We start from the raw sequence: 18,084 nt of genomic DNA, 5'->3' as shown, positions 1-18,084 counted from the left end.
TCATTTTGAAAGTTATTCTAAAATTATATTAGGATAAAATAGTTTGATGCTTATCGAGCGATATAGCATAAGTAATGGGCCATAAAATGAACAAGATCACTGTTCGGTCCAGCTACTCAAGTCTGGGCCTAAAGATCCACGCTGTGCGCGGATCCATCTTGAAATTCGGGAATTTGGTAGTAGATCACGAATACGGGTCGGGTCAAAACATCAGAATCGCAGAAAATTTCTTTATTTTCATTTCTTTTATAAAAAGAAAAAGATGCCTTTGCCTTCCCCTCTGTTATCATAAATCGAAACCCTCGTTCTTCTCACTTCTACCACAACCTAATCCACAAGAAGAAGAAGAAGCAGCAGCAGCAAGGAATAGGTCACTGTAGAAGATCCTTTTCCAGGTACATTTCTCTATGTATGCTGCATTAATTTTTTTATATACGAAAAAATTGGATCAGTAGCATTCTTCAATTTCTATATGTATTAAATTTTCTGTTAAATGAATCTCGTAATTTGATTTTGCATGTTTAATTTTTTGAATGTTTGTGAAAGATTTAACCTTTTTTTGATTTGGTGGTATTTTGATGTTGTTGCGAGTATATGGAGAATTGAATCGTGGATTAATGATGTTAAAGGTGTTTATAGGAGAGTAAGATCGTTGCATGAGTGACACATGCAATTGTGTGAAGGGAATCTGAGAATTGACAGGGGAAGATGTGTGGTGATGGTGGCTGACGGTCTTATCAAAATTGAGAACTGACGTTGAAGAAAAGTAGGGCATAACAGGGGAAGTATGGCTCAGCAGCAATCGTCACGGCTTAATCGCCTACTTACTTTATTAGACAGTATCCTTTGTATTTTGTTACCATGCTTCACTATATACACTGGCTTTGACCTCTTAACAGGGAAAAAGAGCTAATTAGGCTTTTCGTTTGCTGGCATTTATTTTTCGCCTGTATACATATTTTGTGCCTCCAATGCTGTAAAAACTTGCTAAGCAAAATTGAACGAGCCAGTGCAACCTATTCTTTCTTCTTGTAGTTTTGTGTTCTTGCTTTTAGTCATGTTGGCGAGTTGATGCTAACTTTAACCAAAATTAAGCTGGTTCAACTCAAGCAACAAGATTGACAGCAGCTAGGCAGATTGGTGAAATAGCCAAATCACATCCTCAGGACCTGAACTCTTTGTTGAGTAAGGTATGTCTTTCTTTCTGTGCAGTTTTTCTTTAGCTATATCAAAAATTGCATTTCTTTTCTGTGTTGCGGCTATACACTGGTTATGTGTGTTGGAGTCGGAAGTGGTAACATTTATCTATTTGAAGTTAGAAGTTTTCGAAAAAGAAAATCCTTATTTTTCCTGAGTTATGTGCACTAAATCTATGAAAGTTTTACCTTTTAAATTTTTTCTGTAAGTGTGGGAACTTATTTCAGCAAATTTGTTTTTTAAGGAAGCAATTCTACAGAACATTACATAGTGATAGGAGTGGTTAATTAAATGAGTACTTTGCTGGTCAAATTGCAGCCTGCTTTTCCAAATATTACCATTTTAATGGACAGATGAGCATAAAACCCACTTAAATGGCTGAAAAGTGCTTCTGTAGTAGTTGATGTTGTATATCCATTAGGTGATGTACGAGAGAAGATTTGTGTGGTTCTGAATATGATGTTAGTCATCATGCATTATTGCAGTCTGCAGATGGATGTTTTAGCCTTTTGGGTCACTTTTTTTCGTAGTAGATCTTGGATATTGAACTGTTTATGCATGAACTTGACACAATAGAAAGCTGAACCTACTAAAGAAAGCAGTAAAAGGTGATGTAGAATAAGAAAGGAGATCTCTAGATCCAAAATGTGGAATCCAGCGATACGAGTTGTGGGACAATAACCATCTGACTGCTAGATTTATACAATTTGCTGAAGTGAAAACTTTAAAAAACCACTTGGTCGTTAAGGCCTGTAGGGTAGCCAGAGGATAGGTGACAATTCATATCACTAAAAAGCATAGATGAAATTAGTAGAGCTCTGTACTGCAGCAGTGAGTAGTATCTAAGAGAGGAGACAGTATTAGAATTTCACCTAGAATGCCCTAGGTAAAACCTCCTAATGTGAGGTTGCACGAGTTCTAAAGAATCCACCTTGATAGAATAGATGATTCTAGTATTGTTACTATATTGAATCTTGGACTTAAAGAGCTCTCCTACACCTTTTGGGGAAATTATTTCAAAAATCAAAATATTTTTCCTTCCTACCCAAACAGTTCTAACCTAAATATAGATTAGAGAACATTAAGAAAGTACCTAGTTAATAATCTCTGCATAATTAATGTTGAAAAGTTTTTAAAAAAATTGTGTACAACGTTGGTAACTTAAATTATACTAGCAAATTAAACTTGACTTGAAAGCAGTACCCAAAATGAAGATAAAACACAAGACGAACCCTAAAACCATTAATAGATGCTTTACTGGCCGGTCATGTAATAGAAATGATATTTCTCTTCTTTTTTCCTCTTGCCTCCCTTATCAAATGCTATTCTGCTTGAGCTTACTGCTCAGTTTTTTCAAAAGGATGACAACACAGTAGGAACTATGGATAGTTGGATAAAATTTGGAAATATCTAAGAAATTATTTTCCAAGAAAACAGTGGAGGGTTTGCGAGATGGTTATTGCTTAACAGTGGGTCGTTGGGTTGCTCATTCTTCAGTAGAACAACCGTAAAAACAAAAAAAATTGCAATAAAAGAATAGGAGGAAGAAGACTGAGAGAGAAGAGTGTAGTGGAGCCGGAGAAGTGTAGACAAAATGAAAAATAGAATATTAATAGGAGAGGGAGGGAAATGAAGATTGCAAGAGAGAGGAGGAGTAACCGTATTGGCAAATGATCCACTAAACAATCAACTCACAACTTCTTAATTCCTTTATAAAACCACCTTTTATGGCTAGGTCCACTGAGTATTGTGGCACACAATACACTTAAGGCCAAAGAAAAAAGACTTGGAGACAAAACATGATATCTTGGGGCCAAAACTGGCTTTTACTCTTGTAACTAGAGCCGCTCATCAATTAGGGGTTTTGATACAAATTGATTTTTGTGTATCTTCTTTGTTTGTCAAGTGTGTTCTGCCCTAATTTTGGCCTGTATATTCCGAGATACTTCCTTTGCAGAACTTTTCATTTATCTGGATGGGTGAACTGTTGTTTATTGATACAGATTGGATATATTCTTTCTCTTGTCTTCTTAGATTATTCTATTTTCTAAGGAAAAAATTGCTCTTGATATTGGATGGAAGATTCTTCTTGAATAACATTGAGTGGCCACCTTTCCCTTCTGAATGTAGGTTTCACAATATCTTAGGAGTAAAAAGTGGGACACCAGAGTTGCTGCTGCTCATGCTATTGGATCAATTGCTGAGAATGTTAAACATACGACTCTGGCTGAACACTGTTCATCTGTAGAGGTGAAAATGTCTGAAGAAGGAATCTCAGGCAATGTTGAAGAATTGGTAGCTTGGCCTAATTGTTATCCTAAAATAGGAGGGACCTCTTTCAGAAGGTTGCACATTCTGTATTCACCTTTCTTGATACAAATCATATACTGTGTGGTTCTTCCTTTTGAATCTATTTGCTGCTAAGACGTAATATTCAATCGCTCTTTTTATGTAGTTCACTGGTATTGTATTGTTACTACACTTGATCATAGCCTATAGGCTGAGAAAGGGATGGTATTATTGCATTGTTAGGTCACTGAGTTTTGTATATTATTCCTGCAGTTTTGACTTGAACAAAGTACTTGAGTTTGGGGCTCTATTGGCATCTGCAGGACAGGTACTTTAGTTTTCCTTTTGACCTTGTAAACCCTCTGATGCTTCCTCAGTGTGAATGCATTAGGAAAAGCTGTTTTGATTAAGTGTTGCTTTATACTTATTTGAGATTTTTCTTCTTGGATTCAATGACTGTTTATTCTTGGAGTTTGTGATGCAACATTCTTAGTGCATTGCGAGGTAGAAAGTCATTTTTTAATGGTCCAACATAATATTTGCATTTCGCTGAAGACAAATGCACAAATAGACAGTCAATGTCCTGAATTCCAGAATGTGTGCCCTGTTTTCTTTAATCCAGTGATTTATTTTTGCTATTTTAATTTTTTTTTTGTTCGTTTGTCGTATTTTGGAAGTAATATACAAGTGCATTATTCAATGCTTTATATTGTCTTTATTCAGGAGTATGATATTCCTACGGACAATAGCAAGAATTCAAGGGAGCGGTTGGCCCGCCAGAAACAAAACTTGCGACGGCGATTGGGTGAGTTCACATCAATTGCTGTCTAGCTGACCTATTTTGTTGATAGCTAATGGTTTTTATGCCATTAAAACTACTTTATAACTAAATCAGAAAGATTTCTGGTTGAGGTTCTGCTTGTGTGTTAGTGGTATTGAAACTACTAAAATTGGTTGACCGTATAAACGAGCCAGAAAACTTTGCAGGGTGGATGGGTAGGGGAGGGTTGTCAAATGGTACAAAGAGTTGTTTGTAGAGAGGCTTTAATTAGATCTGCCGTTCAAAGAATCTTACTTGGTTTGTTTTACCTTATCATTGTCCTGTTTTTGTTGAGGTTAGCCTAGGTGGAAATTAGCCTGTCTTGGAAGAAGGTGAATGCATGCCATGGGTTGATTGGAGAAATTCAGAACAGATTTATCTACAATTTGTGATATGAAGACATTGAGTGCTATAGTCTTTCAACGAGAATGACAAATTTAATGAGTAGATTTTTAGCAATTTTCCTTGGATAAGTAGGTCTGGAACTTTGGCAGACTGATCTGGGTCCTTTCTCATAGATGATCAGGAATGGATTAGCTTCTTAAATATCTTGAATGTGAAAAGAGTACAACTTAAATCTATTTCTTTGCTAAATTGAAGTGGTGATTGGTTAATGAAGGGGGAAGGCTTCTCCGTGACGGTCATGGACTGAGATTTTGGCAGGTGAAATTGAGGCCCAATAACAGAGAGGAGTTCCTTGTGAGATATTTCAAGATTGAGGGCATTTTGTGAGGGGCTCTAATAATAGGTTCAGCTCTGTTACACTGTTGAAATATTGTGCAATCAACAAGATATCCCATCTCTTTGATAATATATGTAGCCTTAAGACTTCTGATGCTGTTTCGTCTGTTATTGCAACCTTCTTTTCTTTAGTAGTTTAATGCGCAGTTCGCCTAAACACTCTAAAACTAGAAGAGACTATTATCTCCATGAAGGGCATGAAAAGGTTAATATATTAAAGAGGTTTAGTGAACATCTTTTAGTCTAGCTTCTATCCTGCCACTTATGGTAGATGAAGATCTTCCATGGATGGCAATGGTAAAGTTTCTTCAAAGAACAAGCTTCTTTTTCTTTTCTTCTTGTTTCCACATTATATATGGGATATGCTGTTTTTTATTTGGGTGGTGGGTGGTGGGAGGGGAGATTAAAGATGTGTTGCAAAAGATTAGTAAGGAGGAGGAAGCTTGAAACCTAGATGGATGAAAGGCATCTGGGACTTTGTTCTAGTGGTAGGAGAGCAACATATGGTGTGCAAGTTAGATGCTCACTCGTCATGGGTTCGAACCCTGCTACAGGCAAAAGCCTGGTATTTAATTGGAGAAGGTTAGATGCCCATTATCTACCGAGTTTGAACCGTGCATCATTGGCCCTCGGGATTTTTTCCGTTATCAAAGAACAAGAAAAAGAAAGCAGATGAATGAAGAGGTGACCTGGCGCCATTAAGAAGAGCGAGAATTGCAATGCACGTAAAATAATTCTAATCAGGACTGTTTATATAGTTTCCTATGCTATGTTGTAGATTACATTTGTGCAATGTGTTCACCCACTTTCTTCCTTATGTAAGGGGCCCATTGTTTGCATAGTGTTACTAAGATAAGAGTTCAAGTCTTACTCTGTTTGAGTGAAAGTGGGTGCAACAGTAGATTTTAGAAGTATCTTGTTGACAAATAAATATAAAAGAGTACTGAAACAGCCTCTCTACCTCCACGAGGTAGTGGTAAGGTCTGCGTACACTCTACCCTCCCCAGACCCCACCTAGTGGGATTTCACTGGGTATGTTGTTGTTGTTGTTGTTACTGAATTTTGTGGAGAATTGGGTTCCCTTGTAGAAAATTAGACATAATTTTGGGATAAACCTAAAATGAATGTTGGGAAGTTAATAAACCTGAGCATGTTCTTAGACACTACCAAGGCTATCTTATTGTCATTGTGCAAGATGGCAGCTATGCAAGAAAGTAACCTTTTCCATTGTTTGCCTCCTTTTGTTTCTAAAAACTTTTTCTTCCAAACTCTCTGGGAGTATGTTAACCCTAATGCTGGTTTCTGCACCTCGTGCTGTATTATGTTCTTCTCTTTGAGGGGGGGGATTGGAAGGAGTAAATCGGAAATTTCTTAGGTAGGCATTCCTTGCCGGTATCGTTGAATTTCCACGCCACTTGCAGAAGAAACAAATGGAATTTATGCTGTCATTTATTTCATTCAACTAATTGAATATCAATTTTTAGAACTTATTGCAGTTCTCTATATTTGTATCTGTGATTACCATGTAATTTTCTTAGAAACCACTAAAAAAGTGTTTCCTATTGAGTGGTCCATGATAGTTATGATCTGTAGAAAGCAAAACTTGAGGATATGTCATGTGATTAGATGCGAGGCAGCTATGGGAGGAAGAAGCTGTGCTAGGTATGTGAGGTTATTACGAAGTACTTCATAGATTGAATCTCAGCTACACACCCGTCCACCTGCATGTGGGAGTAAGAAGCAAAACTGTGTGAGTTTATTAACTAGTTTCCTTATTTCAAGTGACATAACCACTCTGGATGATGATAGTTCTTGAATCATTTAGGTCGAATTGTTCACACCAAACTTAACTCTTGTTTCTATATATCAGTAGATGGGCTGATATAGCAGTGTGTAGTAGCCTCGACATTTACTGGTTCAGTTATTGGTACTGCTGGGCTGTGGGATCTGCTCTGTCCAAGTGCATTTCAGCATAGTAAACTGTAGATGCTGTAAGTTAGAAGAATGCTCCACTGTTCTACTAAGTCCAACTAACTAGAAGTTGCTAGTGGAAATAAGTTCTCTTAGGGAACGTGTTTGCTCTTTCAATTTCAACTTTCACTCGTTTTTGCTCATTTTTCTTGATTGAGTTAATTGTAATCAGTTTTTAGATGGTAACTAATTTTTCCTCACATGTAAAATCTTGACGTTGGTTCTCTCGTCTTTGCTAGTTGATGTAGCGGTGTGCTTGCTTATTCTCTCTCTCATGTGGCTAAACAAATAAATTATTTGTAAACTAACAGGTAGTCATTCTCGTAATCAGGATTAGATGTGTGTGAACAGTTCATGGATGTCAATGAAATGATAAGGGATGAGGACCTGATCATGCAGAGAGCTAATTCTCCAGGAAATGGCGTTGCTGCTCAATATTATTCATCAAGGCCTGTTGGCAATATCCGGCATTATGTTGCAAATATGGTACCAAGTGTCAGATCTCGGAGGCCAAGTGCACGAGAACTAAATCTTTTGAAGCGGAAAGCAAAAATAAACTCAAAGGACCAAACAAAAGGATGGAACAAGGATGGAGATACAGAAGCTCCACAATCACAAGATATAATTTCTCCTAGGGGCATGTGTCCTGACATGTCGAGCTCTAATAAGGTTACTAGATATTCTAACTGCGCTGTACAAATAAATAATTCAGATACAAGGTGCTACTGACATTGATATGCATATGTGTTTTCACTCATCTGCTGAAAGTTGCTCTCTTCTAGTATCACCATGTTTCTGGGTTCTGCTGTGATCTGTTTTTCTTTGTTTTCTTTGTCTTTTGAGATTTAAAATTCATATTTACTTGCTCTTCTATCATATCAAGCATGTTAAAGAAAGATACCTATGCATGTAATGGAGTGAAAAATTTCTCTACATTCAATGATCCTTTTCTTTGTTCATGAACTTTTAAAGTTCACAGGATATCGGATATCCTAATTTTATGGTAGATGATTGTATAATTTTGTATGGATGCATTTTAGTTTTTTTTTTGTTATTTCGTTTGTGGGTAGATGTTACTTAGTACAGTCTTGAACAATGAATCTTGTATGGGCATTGTACATGGGGATTTGTTTTTGGGTTCTAAATAAGTTTGTTAGTTTGGAACTTTTAAATCCCTGGGTCTTCCTTGTGCAATTGCTATTAAACCTAGGTCCACTTATTAATCTGGGAAAAGTCTAGGTCTCCAGGTCTCTGTCCAGGATTATACTTAAATCTTGTCTTGGCACCATAACTATATCTAATTTGAGTTAGACCTCTCCATCTATTAGTTATCCGTAGTTGCTTTCCCTTGCTTCTTGTAAGTTTATCTGTTTGGTGCCGTGTTTCTTTTACATTATGATGTTCATTGCTACTGAATTCGTATTGAAGTGCAACTTGCAATCTCTTTCTGTGAGCGGTTTCTTCAAGACCAAGTTTAGGATTGCGGGCTGTTCTTAGATAATTGTCTCTGTGTTTTTGGCAGAGTTCAGGTGTTGCCTTTGTAGATACCTAGGCTGCTCTTTTCTTTATCCTGATGTCTTTCTCAGACTTTGTAATGCTGTTGTAAAAGGAACACAGTTCTTGATATCTGGATGTCTGTTTTAGGCTCTATGATTCCTGCCTGTTAAGTAAACCCAAGTGACAAACTGGACATAAACTTGTTCAGAATTGGACTGGCATCGTATCTAGAGGATGTTGTTGATGTGTAGATTTATATTTACTTTACAGGCAGAAATCATAACCTTTAATTACAAATCTACAAGAAAATATAAATCTATTAGTTACAGTTGAGAACTTGAGATCATGTATGCAAAATATGACACCACTGGTGATTTTGAACAATTGCTTATTCTGGGAAGTTTTACGAGAGTTTTGAAACTGTAGAAGTGGGTTACTTTGAACTGTTTCTATAGAATTGAAGATATGGCCAGTTACATTAATGATTAAACTTTATAACTGCCCTATATATTTGACATTAGAGCTTGTGGGGTGAATTAGTTAGTTGTTGGTTAATTTACTGCTAAGATCATGTATGCAAGATCTTGCACCGTTGTCTAAGATTCTAATTGGCCCTTGAAGATCAATCCGAATCATCCTTTTGATCTGATAAGATATTTTCTTCAATCAATTAATCAACTATGCCGCAATTTCAAACTTCTTAATTCTTTTCTAAAACTTTTATTCATGGAAATGGCAATCATCTCCACTAGATTAATTTTTTCTACAAGAAAAAATTCCGGTTTAGTATTCTCAATAAATTTGCATATGTCATTTCACGTAGTTCTGCATTCAAAAAGCATGTCCTCAAGTAATTATGAATTTTTCTCTATATTATCAACCTGAAATATAAGTCTTGAAATATATTTTCTGCAGCTACTTGGTGAAAACATCTCCGATGAAGATGGTCTAGAGTATGATGGAGATAAGATTTGGCCATTTCAGAGTTTTGTTGAGCAACTCATCCTTGATATGTTTGATCCTTGTAAGAAACTTCCATTATCCTGTTGTGCTTAATTCATTTCATGGTTTTCTTCTGAGATATTTGTTTCTGATTTCTTCAGTATGGGAGGTTCGTCATGGTAGTGTCATGGCTATGAGAGAGATCTTAACTCATCAAGGGGCTAATGCAGGAGTTATCATTCCAGACTTGACATGTGATAGCACATTAAATATTAAAATAAAAGAGAGGGTAGACGAGAATACTGTCAAAAGGGAGAGACCAATTGATCTTAATATGCAAGTTCTACCTGATGAGTTAGAGTCAGTTTCCAAGAAACTGAAGGTTGAACCTGAAGATGCAGCTTATTTGCTGATGGATACCATGGTCTGTACCAGCAGGGATGGTGATCCTGGTGGTGTTAGTGTAAAAGTGGAAGATGTTGGATTGAGTTTGGCTGTTGAACAGGCAAATGGTGAAGTTAGCATTGGTTCTGTTAAGTTGGAGACTCAATCTCATCTTAGTGGTGGAAGCCTGGGTAATGATATGTCAGATGAGAAAGGAGTTGGCGTGGATAAGACTTCAATGGAAAAGATGGGCATTCTAGAAAACCTTCCTGAGAATTGTGAGCTGATGAACTTGGTTAGATTGGCTAGGCATTCTTGGCTCAAGAATTGTGAATTTCTTCAGGATTGTGCTATTCGTTTCTTATGTGTCTTATCATTGGAACGGTATGGTTTCTCCTCCCTTGGTTTGATATCTTCGAGTTTAGCTTTGTTCTCAATTACCCCATCCAAAAAAATTTAAAATAAAAAGAAAGATGAATACTCCCTCTGTAACAATTTAATTTTAAAACGCCCATTTTACCCTTAATGAAATGATTTATAGCCACATAAATTTCAATCACTTATTTTAGACCATAAGTTTCAAAAGTCTTCCTTTCTTTCTTAAACTCCGTGCCGAGTCAAACTAACTCATATAAAATGGGACAGAGGGAGTAATCCAGAAGAAAAAGAATGAGGAAGACAGCTTTTTATTAATCTATAGGATATTGAGAAATGATTTGGAATAACAAACAGGAACTAAGCTGCATAAAGATTGCACCATTGTGCTCTTTCTCGTTCAAATTTTTGAGGCTTATAGCAGTGTGCTTTCCATTTTCAAATTTATGCACTCTCTTTTATATTCTTTTTCTGCCTTTTCCAAGATATTTCTTTAGCTGTATCTCAACTTTGTTTTATTACTGGTTGCCCCTGCTTGATTCCGTAATTCCTGATGTGAAGGGTTATTTTTCTTTAGGTTACTGACCCCCCATTTTGCTCTTTTCTCCGTTGACAGTTTTGGAATGGAACTTTGTTGTATTACTGCTGGCCTTTAATCCGTTGATTCCATAATTCTCGACATGAATGTTTTTTTTTTGTGGGTTACTGATAAACCCCACCCCATCCCCCAATTTTTTGCTATTTCTGTCATTGACAGTTTTGGAGACTATGTATCGGATCAAGTTGTGGCTCCTGTTCGTGAGACTTGTGCACAAGCTTTGGGTGCTGTGCTTAAGTACATGCATCCTACTCTAGTTCATGAGACACTGAATATCTTGCTACAGATGCAGGTAAATATGAGCTCAGCCTTTTGTGGTTCAGTAAGTATGTCTTTTAAGATTTTTAACTTCCATTGCAAGTTGATACTCTCCCTTCCCTCTAGTTAGTAATCTCCAATCAAGATGGATTAGTATGGTTGTTGTACTTCGTACAATTCACTTTCATTTGAACCAATTAATGAGCATTGTAAAGCCTTACCATATCTTGTATTACTCCCTTTTCTCCATTTGTTCAATTCACAGTGTCTTAGAATGCTAAAAGTGTTTAACTCAGGTAAAAAGATAGCTTAACACATCTCCTATTGTACTAACTTCTAACCGAAAATCTTAATGCCTTGTCAGATAGTGTAAGTTAAGCAATAGGATCTGCAAAACTTAATGTCATGATCTCTTCTAACAAATAGTGTGAAGAGAGGTCTAAAATAAAACTATTGGTCTTTCTTTTGCACAAAGAAGACTTCTCTTTTCTATTCATCAACCAAAAAACTTATGTACAACATGTGGCCCATCTAGTATTAGACAACACACAATTTTATCTTCGTTAATATGCTAAGTTTGCTATAGACCTTACTTTTTGAGGTTAATCATACATACCTCCCACTCCCTTGAGGTTTGCCTAATTACAGGTGTTGTGGAGTCAATAGTTCAACATCACATTAGGGTTTAGGGTTGGGGTTTAGGGTTTAGGGTTTAGGGTTTAGGGTCAGGGTTTAGGGTTTAGGGAAGTGGTGTGGAGGTACACTGGAGAGAGAAATGCCCTCTTGAAAGATGTGATCATAGCTAAATATGGTGAGTTAAACCCTTGGTGTACAGAGATCACAGCAGAACATTACGGTGTGGGTGCATGGAGATCAATTAGAAGCTTGTGGCCACAAATGGAGACAAATTTATATATCAAGGTGGGAAGTGGCACTAAAACAAAATTTTGGAAGGATGTTTGGATAGATCAATCCCCTCTTAGGGATCTCTTTCCAGATCTTTTTCAAATTTGTGGAAATCCTGATGCCAATGTTTCGACAATAGATCCAATTCCATACACAAGGTCAAATGGAATTGTATAGTATCTCTACTTTTTTGGTGTAAACAGTTGTGTATAGTAGATACAGATCAGATTGTAGATTTGTTAGGAAGTTTGTAATTGACACTTTTTGGTGGTGGCCAGCATGCCCTTAATGCTAAAGAATACAACCTTAACAGTTTCAAAAAAGAAAAGAAGAAAAATTTTGAGTCTTTGTTGCCACTTGCCACCCACACAAGTATTTTTTTTGATGTCCTTGGCTGTGGAAAGAAATCTGGCTTGCTTGAGGGTGTGCTAAAAGATCTCGGTTAATATAAGTCTCTCCTGTATTAATCAGTTTAAGACTTAAAAGTTCAATTTCATCCGTATTGTAAGTTCAACAATGGTATTCAACTTGGGACAGACAATATGTCCCTTCCAGAATAGGTTTTGACATCTGTTTTAATTAGCTGTTCTGGGATTTTCAGCGTAGACCGGAATGGGAGATTCGCCATGGGAGTCTATTGGGGATCAAATACCTAGTTGCCGTGCGGCAGGTAAATCTATTTTCATTGGATGGTTTGCTTACTGATTTTTTCCGATGGCTTCTTGCCTTGAAATAATCTAATCTGATTGTTATAACTTATATGCAGTTTGATTTTGAATTTTGTGTAGACTGTAGTGAAGTTGTTCGTGCTTGAGTTTTCGAGTCACTGGAATTTCTTTTCTTGAACTGTCACCTAGGAAAGGTAGCTTACGAACAGAAAAATAAGATTACTGGGAAAATCTTGTGTTTGAGTGTGTAGAGGAACAAAAGCTTGAAGTTGGGTTGTTGGTTGTTATTTGTAGCTGCAATTAAGCTTATCTTGGCCTATGAAATACCTAGGATGATATAATTTTTTTTGCTGTTCTTCTGATGATCTTTATTAACAGGAATTATAGGTTGTCTAAAGATGTATGATGCTGTTTTCTATGTCCTTTTAAGACAATCAGAAAATAAACTAACTCAATCTCCAGCACATAACCTTTGCTTTCTATTAATTGGATCTAAAAATGCGTGATGTGGTTTTGTATGGTATTTTCCCTAGATTGATAATAAAATGCATTTTTGAATGTTGTAATGTGATCTTTTATCTCCTTTGTTTTCCTTTGAGGGGGTGGGTATGTAAATTACAATCAGAGGTTGAAGAAGTGTTAATTGATAAATGGGTTTAGTCCTGCAGAGTTGGCGGTGTGGTCTCGTATGTTACACACAGAAGTTTCCAGTTCAACTCCTTTTGCTTGCTCATTAGTATTCATGTTGCATGTACATTCTACAGACTACACTGTTTTTATTGCTGTACTTTGACTCTCCAATGACAACAGGAAATGCTTCCTGAGTTGCTTGGCTGTGTTCTCCCGGCATGTAAAGCTGGGCTTGAAGATCCTGATGATGATGTGAGAGCTGTTGCAGCAGATGCTTTATTACCCACTGCAGGGTCTGTTGTTGCATTAAATGGTCAGCTGTTGCATTCTATAATCATGTTGCTTTGGGATATTTTGCTTGACTTGGATGATCTCAGTCCATCTACAAGCAGGTAAGTCTTTATTTTTCACAAGGTCCCTTCAACTCTGAGTTACAAACTTGTTCACCTTGGTGAATTTCATTCCTCACATGCAATTGTTTCTTCTCTGCTAGTGTTTAGCCAATGTCTCATATCAGTTGTTCACATTATTGTTTGGTCAAGATATTATTGCTACTATGCAAAAAGGAGGAAAGGAATGGAATATGTTTGAGGATAGATTTAATTCCATACTGAAAGTTAAATGGAATTGTATTGTATCCTTGTATTTTGGTGTAAAGAGGAATGTATAGAGGAAGTAGAACAGATTGTTGATCTTTTAGGCTCTTTGTAATTAGTTTTGCTCCTTTGTGTCTCTTTTTGGAGGTCCCATGCATGTCCATGTCCTTAATACTGAGGAATACAACATTACGAGTTTTTAAAACAGAAACGTTTGATACATACGGAGATATCTAAAGTTGGCACAATTTTTCACTTGAACACCTCAAGTAGGTTGTGTACCTATTAAATATTTGTAATAGGGCCCAAGCGAACCAGTAGACACTTTTTGCTGGCTTGGCTGATAGCGTGAGCTTCACTTGAAGTTTAGTGCGTGAGGCTGGTAAACAACTTCTTCTCTTTCTCCTTTATTTCACCCCGGTGCCTCCATATCTCCACCATTTTTCTCACCTGGAAACCACCATTTTTGAGTGATTACTCCAACCTTGTGACAATTAAAAGTAAATAGATGGCTTGAAAAAGAAATGAAATTACAGAACATGATTAACCAAGACTGTTGGAGGAACATGGTTTCGATTTGCCAGATTCTTTCCTGAGGTTCGCTGGAAAACTTACTCTGCCACTTTCTAGGTTCCTTTTCTACTTGGGCTATGTTGACTGGGCACTCCCCTCAAGAAAGTATTTATCAAGGGTTTACTTTACTAAATTAACCTTATTAATTATGTTTTGGAAATTTAAGTTTGACTAGTATTTCATGTAGTTAGTTAGTGATAAGGTTAATATTGGAAGAAGATAATAAATTTATCTTGATTTGCTAAAATGGACAAGTGAAAAGGAAAATCTATTTTTTAGATAAGGGACAAGTAAATAGGAATGAAGGGAGTACAAAATCAATTTCTATAACTGCCTATTCCTATATAGGTCCAAGTAGCTAAAGGAGATGAACAATCTAGGTGTAATTCTCATTGATAATTGTGCTATGAAATTTTGCATAGTTAAATAGGATTTAGCTAAAGGAGATGAACAATCTAGGTGTAATTCTCATTGATAATTGTGCTATGAAGTTTTGCATAGTTAAATAGGATTTAGAATGTTTGAAAGCCATTTATTTTAAAGTCATTCTTTTTCTCAACTCCGAAGCACTTTTTAGCAATTAAAATATCTCATTTTGGTGTGTCAATAAATATCTCTTAACAATCTTTTACCACTAACTGTTTTTGGCTGCTAGAGTCGCAGTATATATATCTGGTTTTTGGGGTCTTGGATGTCATTTATGGATTATTGGGCTGAAAGCATAAAACATATACCCCATTAGAGGAGTTATGCACGTATTGGCTTATATACTACGCACACACACACACACACTATGATGGTGGTTAATGATGAGCTGCCTTGTGTGGCAGGATCTTTAGGGATTAAAGTTTCTCTGCCTTCCCCACTATCTCATTTGTGCATAAATTTGATTTTCCAGATTGTGCCCAAAAGTTTATCTTGATTTCTCTGTGCCTTTGGTACTGCAGTGTGATGAATCTGTTGGCAGAGATCTACTCTCAAGAGCAAATGATTCCCAAAACTTTAGGGGAGAAAAAGAAATTTGATCTCAATGAAATTGATCGCCAAGATGACCTTGGGGAAGGGACATGGTCTTCAGGAAATCCTTACATGCTATCAACATTGGCGCCAAGATTATGGCCGTTCATGAGACATAGTATCACTTCAGTCCGTTACTCAGCTATCCGGACTCTTGTAATCTTCCTTATTTGATCCTTTTTTCATTTGCTATTAACATATCGGACTGCTATTAGTTGTATATATCACTGTAGCAAGGTCTTATCTGTTTGTATTTTGGTGGATTTATCTTTGCATGAATTGGTTTTATACAGTGCAAGTTCGCTCAAGTATAGAAGATAAAAAGCTGAATCTTGAATTTTCTTATACAGGAGCGATTGCTTGAAGCCGAATATAAGAGGAGCATCGCTGAGTCATCTAGCTCTTTCTGGCCTTCATTTATTTTGGGTGATACTCTCAGGATTGTTTTCCAGAATTTGCTGCTTGAATCAAATGAGGAGATTGTGCAGTGCTCTGGCAGGGTTTGGAGGATCCTTCTCCAGGTTTGTTATTTACACCTGTTTGTCCCAACTAAACCCCAAATCAGCATTTCACTTTTTGCAGTGCTATATTTTTCTTTTTTTTTGAGAAAAGGGTAACCTTGTATTCACACCAAAAGATTCATCATCCAAACAATGATGAATTGGAAACTTACATCCCACATAGGGTATTCTTTACAAGTTTCCTATAAAATCAACTAATTCTATTATCTCCCCTATCAGATTTTGTTTACACCAAAAAAACAAAAGGCTTATACAATTCATTCTAATTTTCTGTAAGTTAGTTTTTTGTCCATCAAAGCACCTTGAGTTCCTTTCTTTCCAAAGAGTCCACCATATGCATGCTGGGATTGTTCTCCACCAGAATTCTTTTCTTCCTCTGTTGCCAATACCTTTCCAACTGCTTAGGAGTTCCATTGTCGTGTTAGGCATCACCCACTTAACTACTAACAAACAAAAAAACATGTTCCATAGGCTCAAAGCTGTCCTGATCATTGTTTTTTCTCCAGCTGTCCTGATACATAAGCAAAAGAGTGTTGCGCATAGCCGCATACTTAGTTTTGACATCTTCTGACTTTTTTGTCCATGTGGTAGATCCATTTTTTTTTGGGTTCTCTTACTTGTAGGGTTTTGTAGTATGGGGATGGCTCTGACAGTGGATTTCTAATCCAAGCAGCTTAATAAATCTTTTTTTTTTTGATGAAGAAAGAAGAATGTCATTAACAAAGCATCAAGCAAATGCACAGATTACAAAAGAAAGAAAATATCAGCTCCCATAAAGGCAAAAAAATCTATCTAAACAGCTAACAATAGAGATCTATGGAGCTAATAATTTCCAGGAAAGAATCGACACTAAGTACAGGAGAGAGATTAACCCAACCAAAACGAGTAGTCGACATCTTGCTTTAAGGGTAGAGATGGGAGTTGGGGTACATCAAAACATCTTTTGTTCCTCTCCGTCCATAAGCACCACAAAATACAGGCCGGGACCAAAGACCAGATCTGCTTGATGGACTTCCCAACTTTCCAAGAACTCCAACACACAAATGCCTCTCTCAATGATCTTGGCATGACCCAAGTGAGTCCAAAAAGTGGGAAGAACATGTTCCATAGGCCTGTTGCAACTGTGCAATGAAGGAGCAGGTGATTAATAGATTCTGAGTTGCATAAGCACATGTAGCATCTGTTGACTATTTGGAATTTCCTCCTCATGAGATTATTCTGAGTCAAGCAAGAGTCTTTTAGAGTAATCCAACATTTTGAATGGTACGGCACTGCATTATTTTGCAATGGATCATAAAATCATAGACAGAGAGCAATAAAACTTCTAAATCGTTGGAGATTTTAAAGATGCTTTTTTTAAAAAATGAAGGAGAAAGGGTGAGCGAGTTGACCACTTCATCCCCATAAGGAGTATTTTGGTAAGTGTCTTTATGTTTTTCTTCATAATAAAATGTGTTTGGAAGCAGCAAAAAGAACAGTTTGGTATAGGACAATGATGTAATTATGGTAGCATCAACTTATCCAGGGAAAAAATTATGCTAGCTTCAAATAATTGGCTATAAGATAAATTAGGGCTACAATGTTGTTATTTATTGGAGGCTAAATATGCATCAGAAGACAGGATTGCTGCTTCTGAATCATTAAACTTGAGCAAGTCATTTTATCTAAATTACTTTAAAAGCATGAACTCCTAATTTGAATGTTAAATTACTATAATATCCCTAACTTAGATTGTAACTTTTTCGATGAGTTGTGACTTTTTTGATAAGTTGTGACTTTTTTCGAAGGATTGTGATTTTTCGATGAGTTGTGACTTTTTCAAAGAGTTGTGACTTTTTCAATAAGTTGTGACTTTTCCAAAGAGTTGTGACATTTTCAATAAGTTGTGACTTCTCGAAGAGGTCATGACTTTTCAGATAAGACACAAAAAATATGTGTTCATACAGCTACCCTTTCTTCACTATAAATAGAGGGACTTCCTCTCATTTTTCAACCACAATTTTTTTAATCTTCTACTCTTCTTCTTCTTGCATTTTAATTTTTTTTTTTTGTATGATTTATTGTCATTGAGTGAGTTCGAAATTTAGCGGAATATGAGGCA

The 18,084-nt window shown here is 36.5% G+C and overlaps 1 protein-coding gene across 3 annotated transcripts in view; it reads left to right on the top strand.

Annotated features, from left to right (window-relative positions):
* Positions 1–267: 267 nt before the first annotated feature.
* Positions 268–18,084, top strand: part of LOC125826511 (TATA-binding protein-associated factor BTAF1) — a 31,919-nt gene continuing 14,102 nt past the window's right edge. The window contains exons 1-14 of one of the 3 annotated variants that reach the window (XM_049505859.1): positions 268–395; positions 640–839; positions 1,096–1,190; positions 3,328–3,542; positions 3,760–3,814; positions 4,210–4,291; positions 7,350–7,687; positions 9,431–9,539; positions 9,619–10,225; positions 10,974–11,106; positions 12,580–12,648; positions 13,457–13,668; positions 15,393–15,618; positions 15,813–15,983. In XM_049505859.1, coding sequence (XP_049361816.1) covers positions 788–839; positions 1,096–1,190; positions 3,328–3,542; positions 3,760–3,814; positions 4,210–4,291; positions 7,350–7,687; positions 9,431–9,539; positions 9,619–10,225; positions 10,974–11,106; positions 12,580–12,648; positions 13,457–13,668; positions 15,393–15,618; positions 15,813–15,983 — 2,364 coding nt within the window. In that variant the 5' untranslated portion in view covers positions 268–395; positions 640–787. Of the gene's footprint in view, positions 396–629; positions 840–1,095; positions 1,191–3,327; positions 3,543–3,759; positions 3,815–4,209; positions 4,292–7,329; positions 7,688–9,430; positions 9,540–9,618; positions 10,226–10,973; positions 11,107–12,579; positions 12,649–13,456; positions 13,669–15,392; positions 15,619–15,812; positions 15,984–18,084 lie in introns of those variants that run through there. The other 2 variants (XM_049505860.1, XM_049505861.1) reach the window with 2 other exon arrangements.

This window comes from Solanum verrucosum, unplaced genomic scaffold (genome assembly GCF_900185275.1).
Source record: "Solanum verrucosum unplaced genomic scaffold, falcon-dt-bn FXZP01000060.1, whole genome shotgun sequence".
Taxonomy (NCBI): domain Eukaryota; kingdom Viridiplantae; phylum Streptophyta; class Magnoliopsida; order Solanales; family Solanaceae; genus Solanum; species Solanum verrucosum.
The sequence above is the reverse complement of the archived record's forward strand: the minus strand, read 5'-3'. Positions and strand labels throughout refer to the sequence as shown.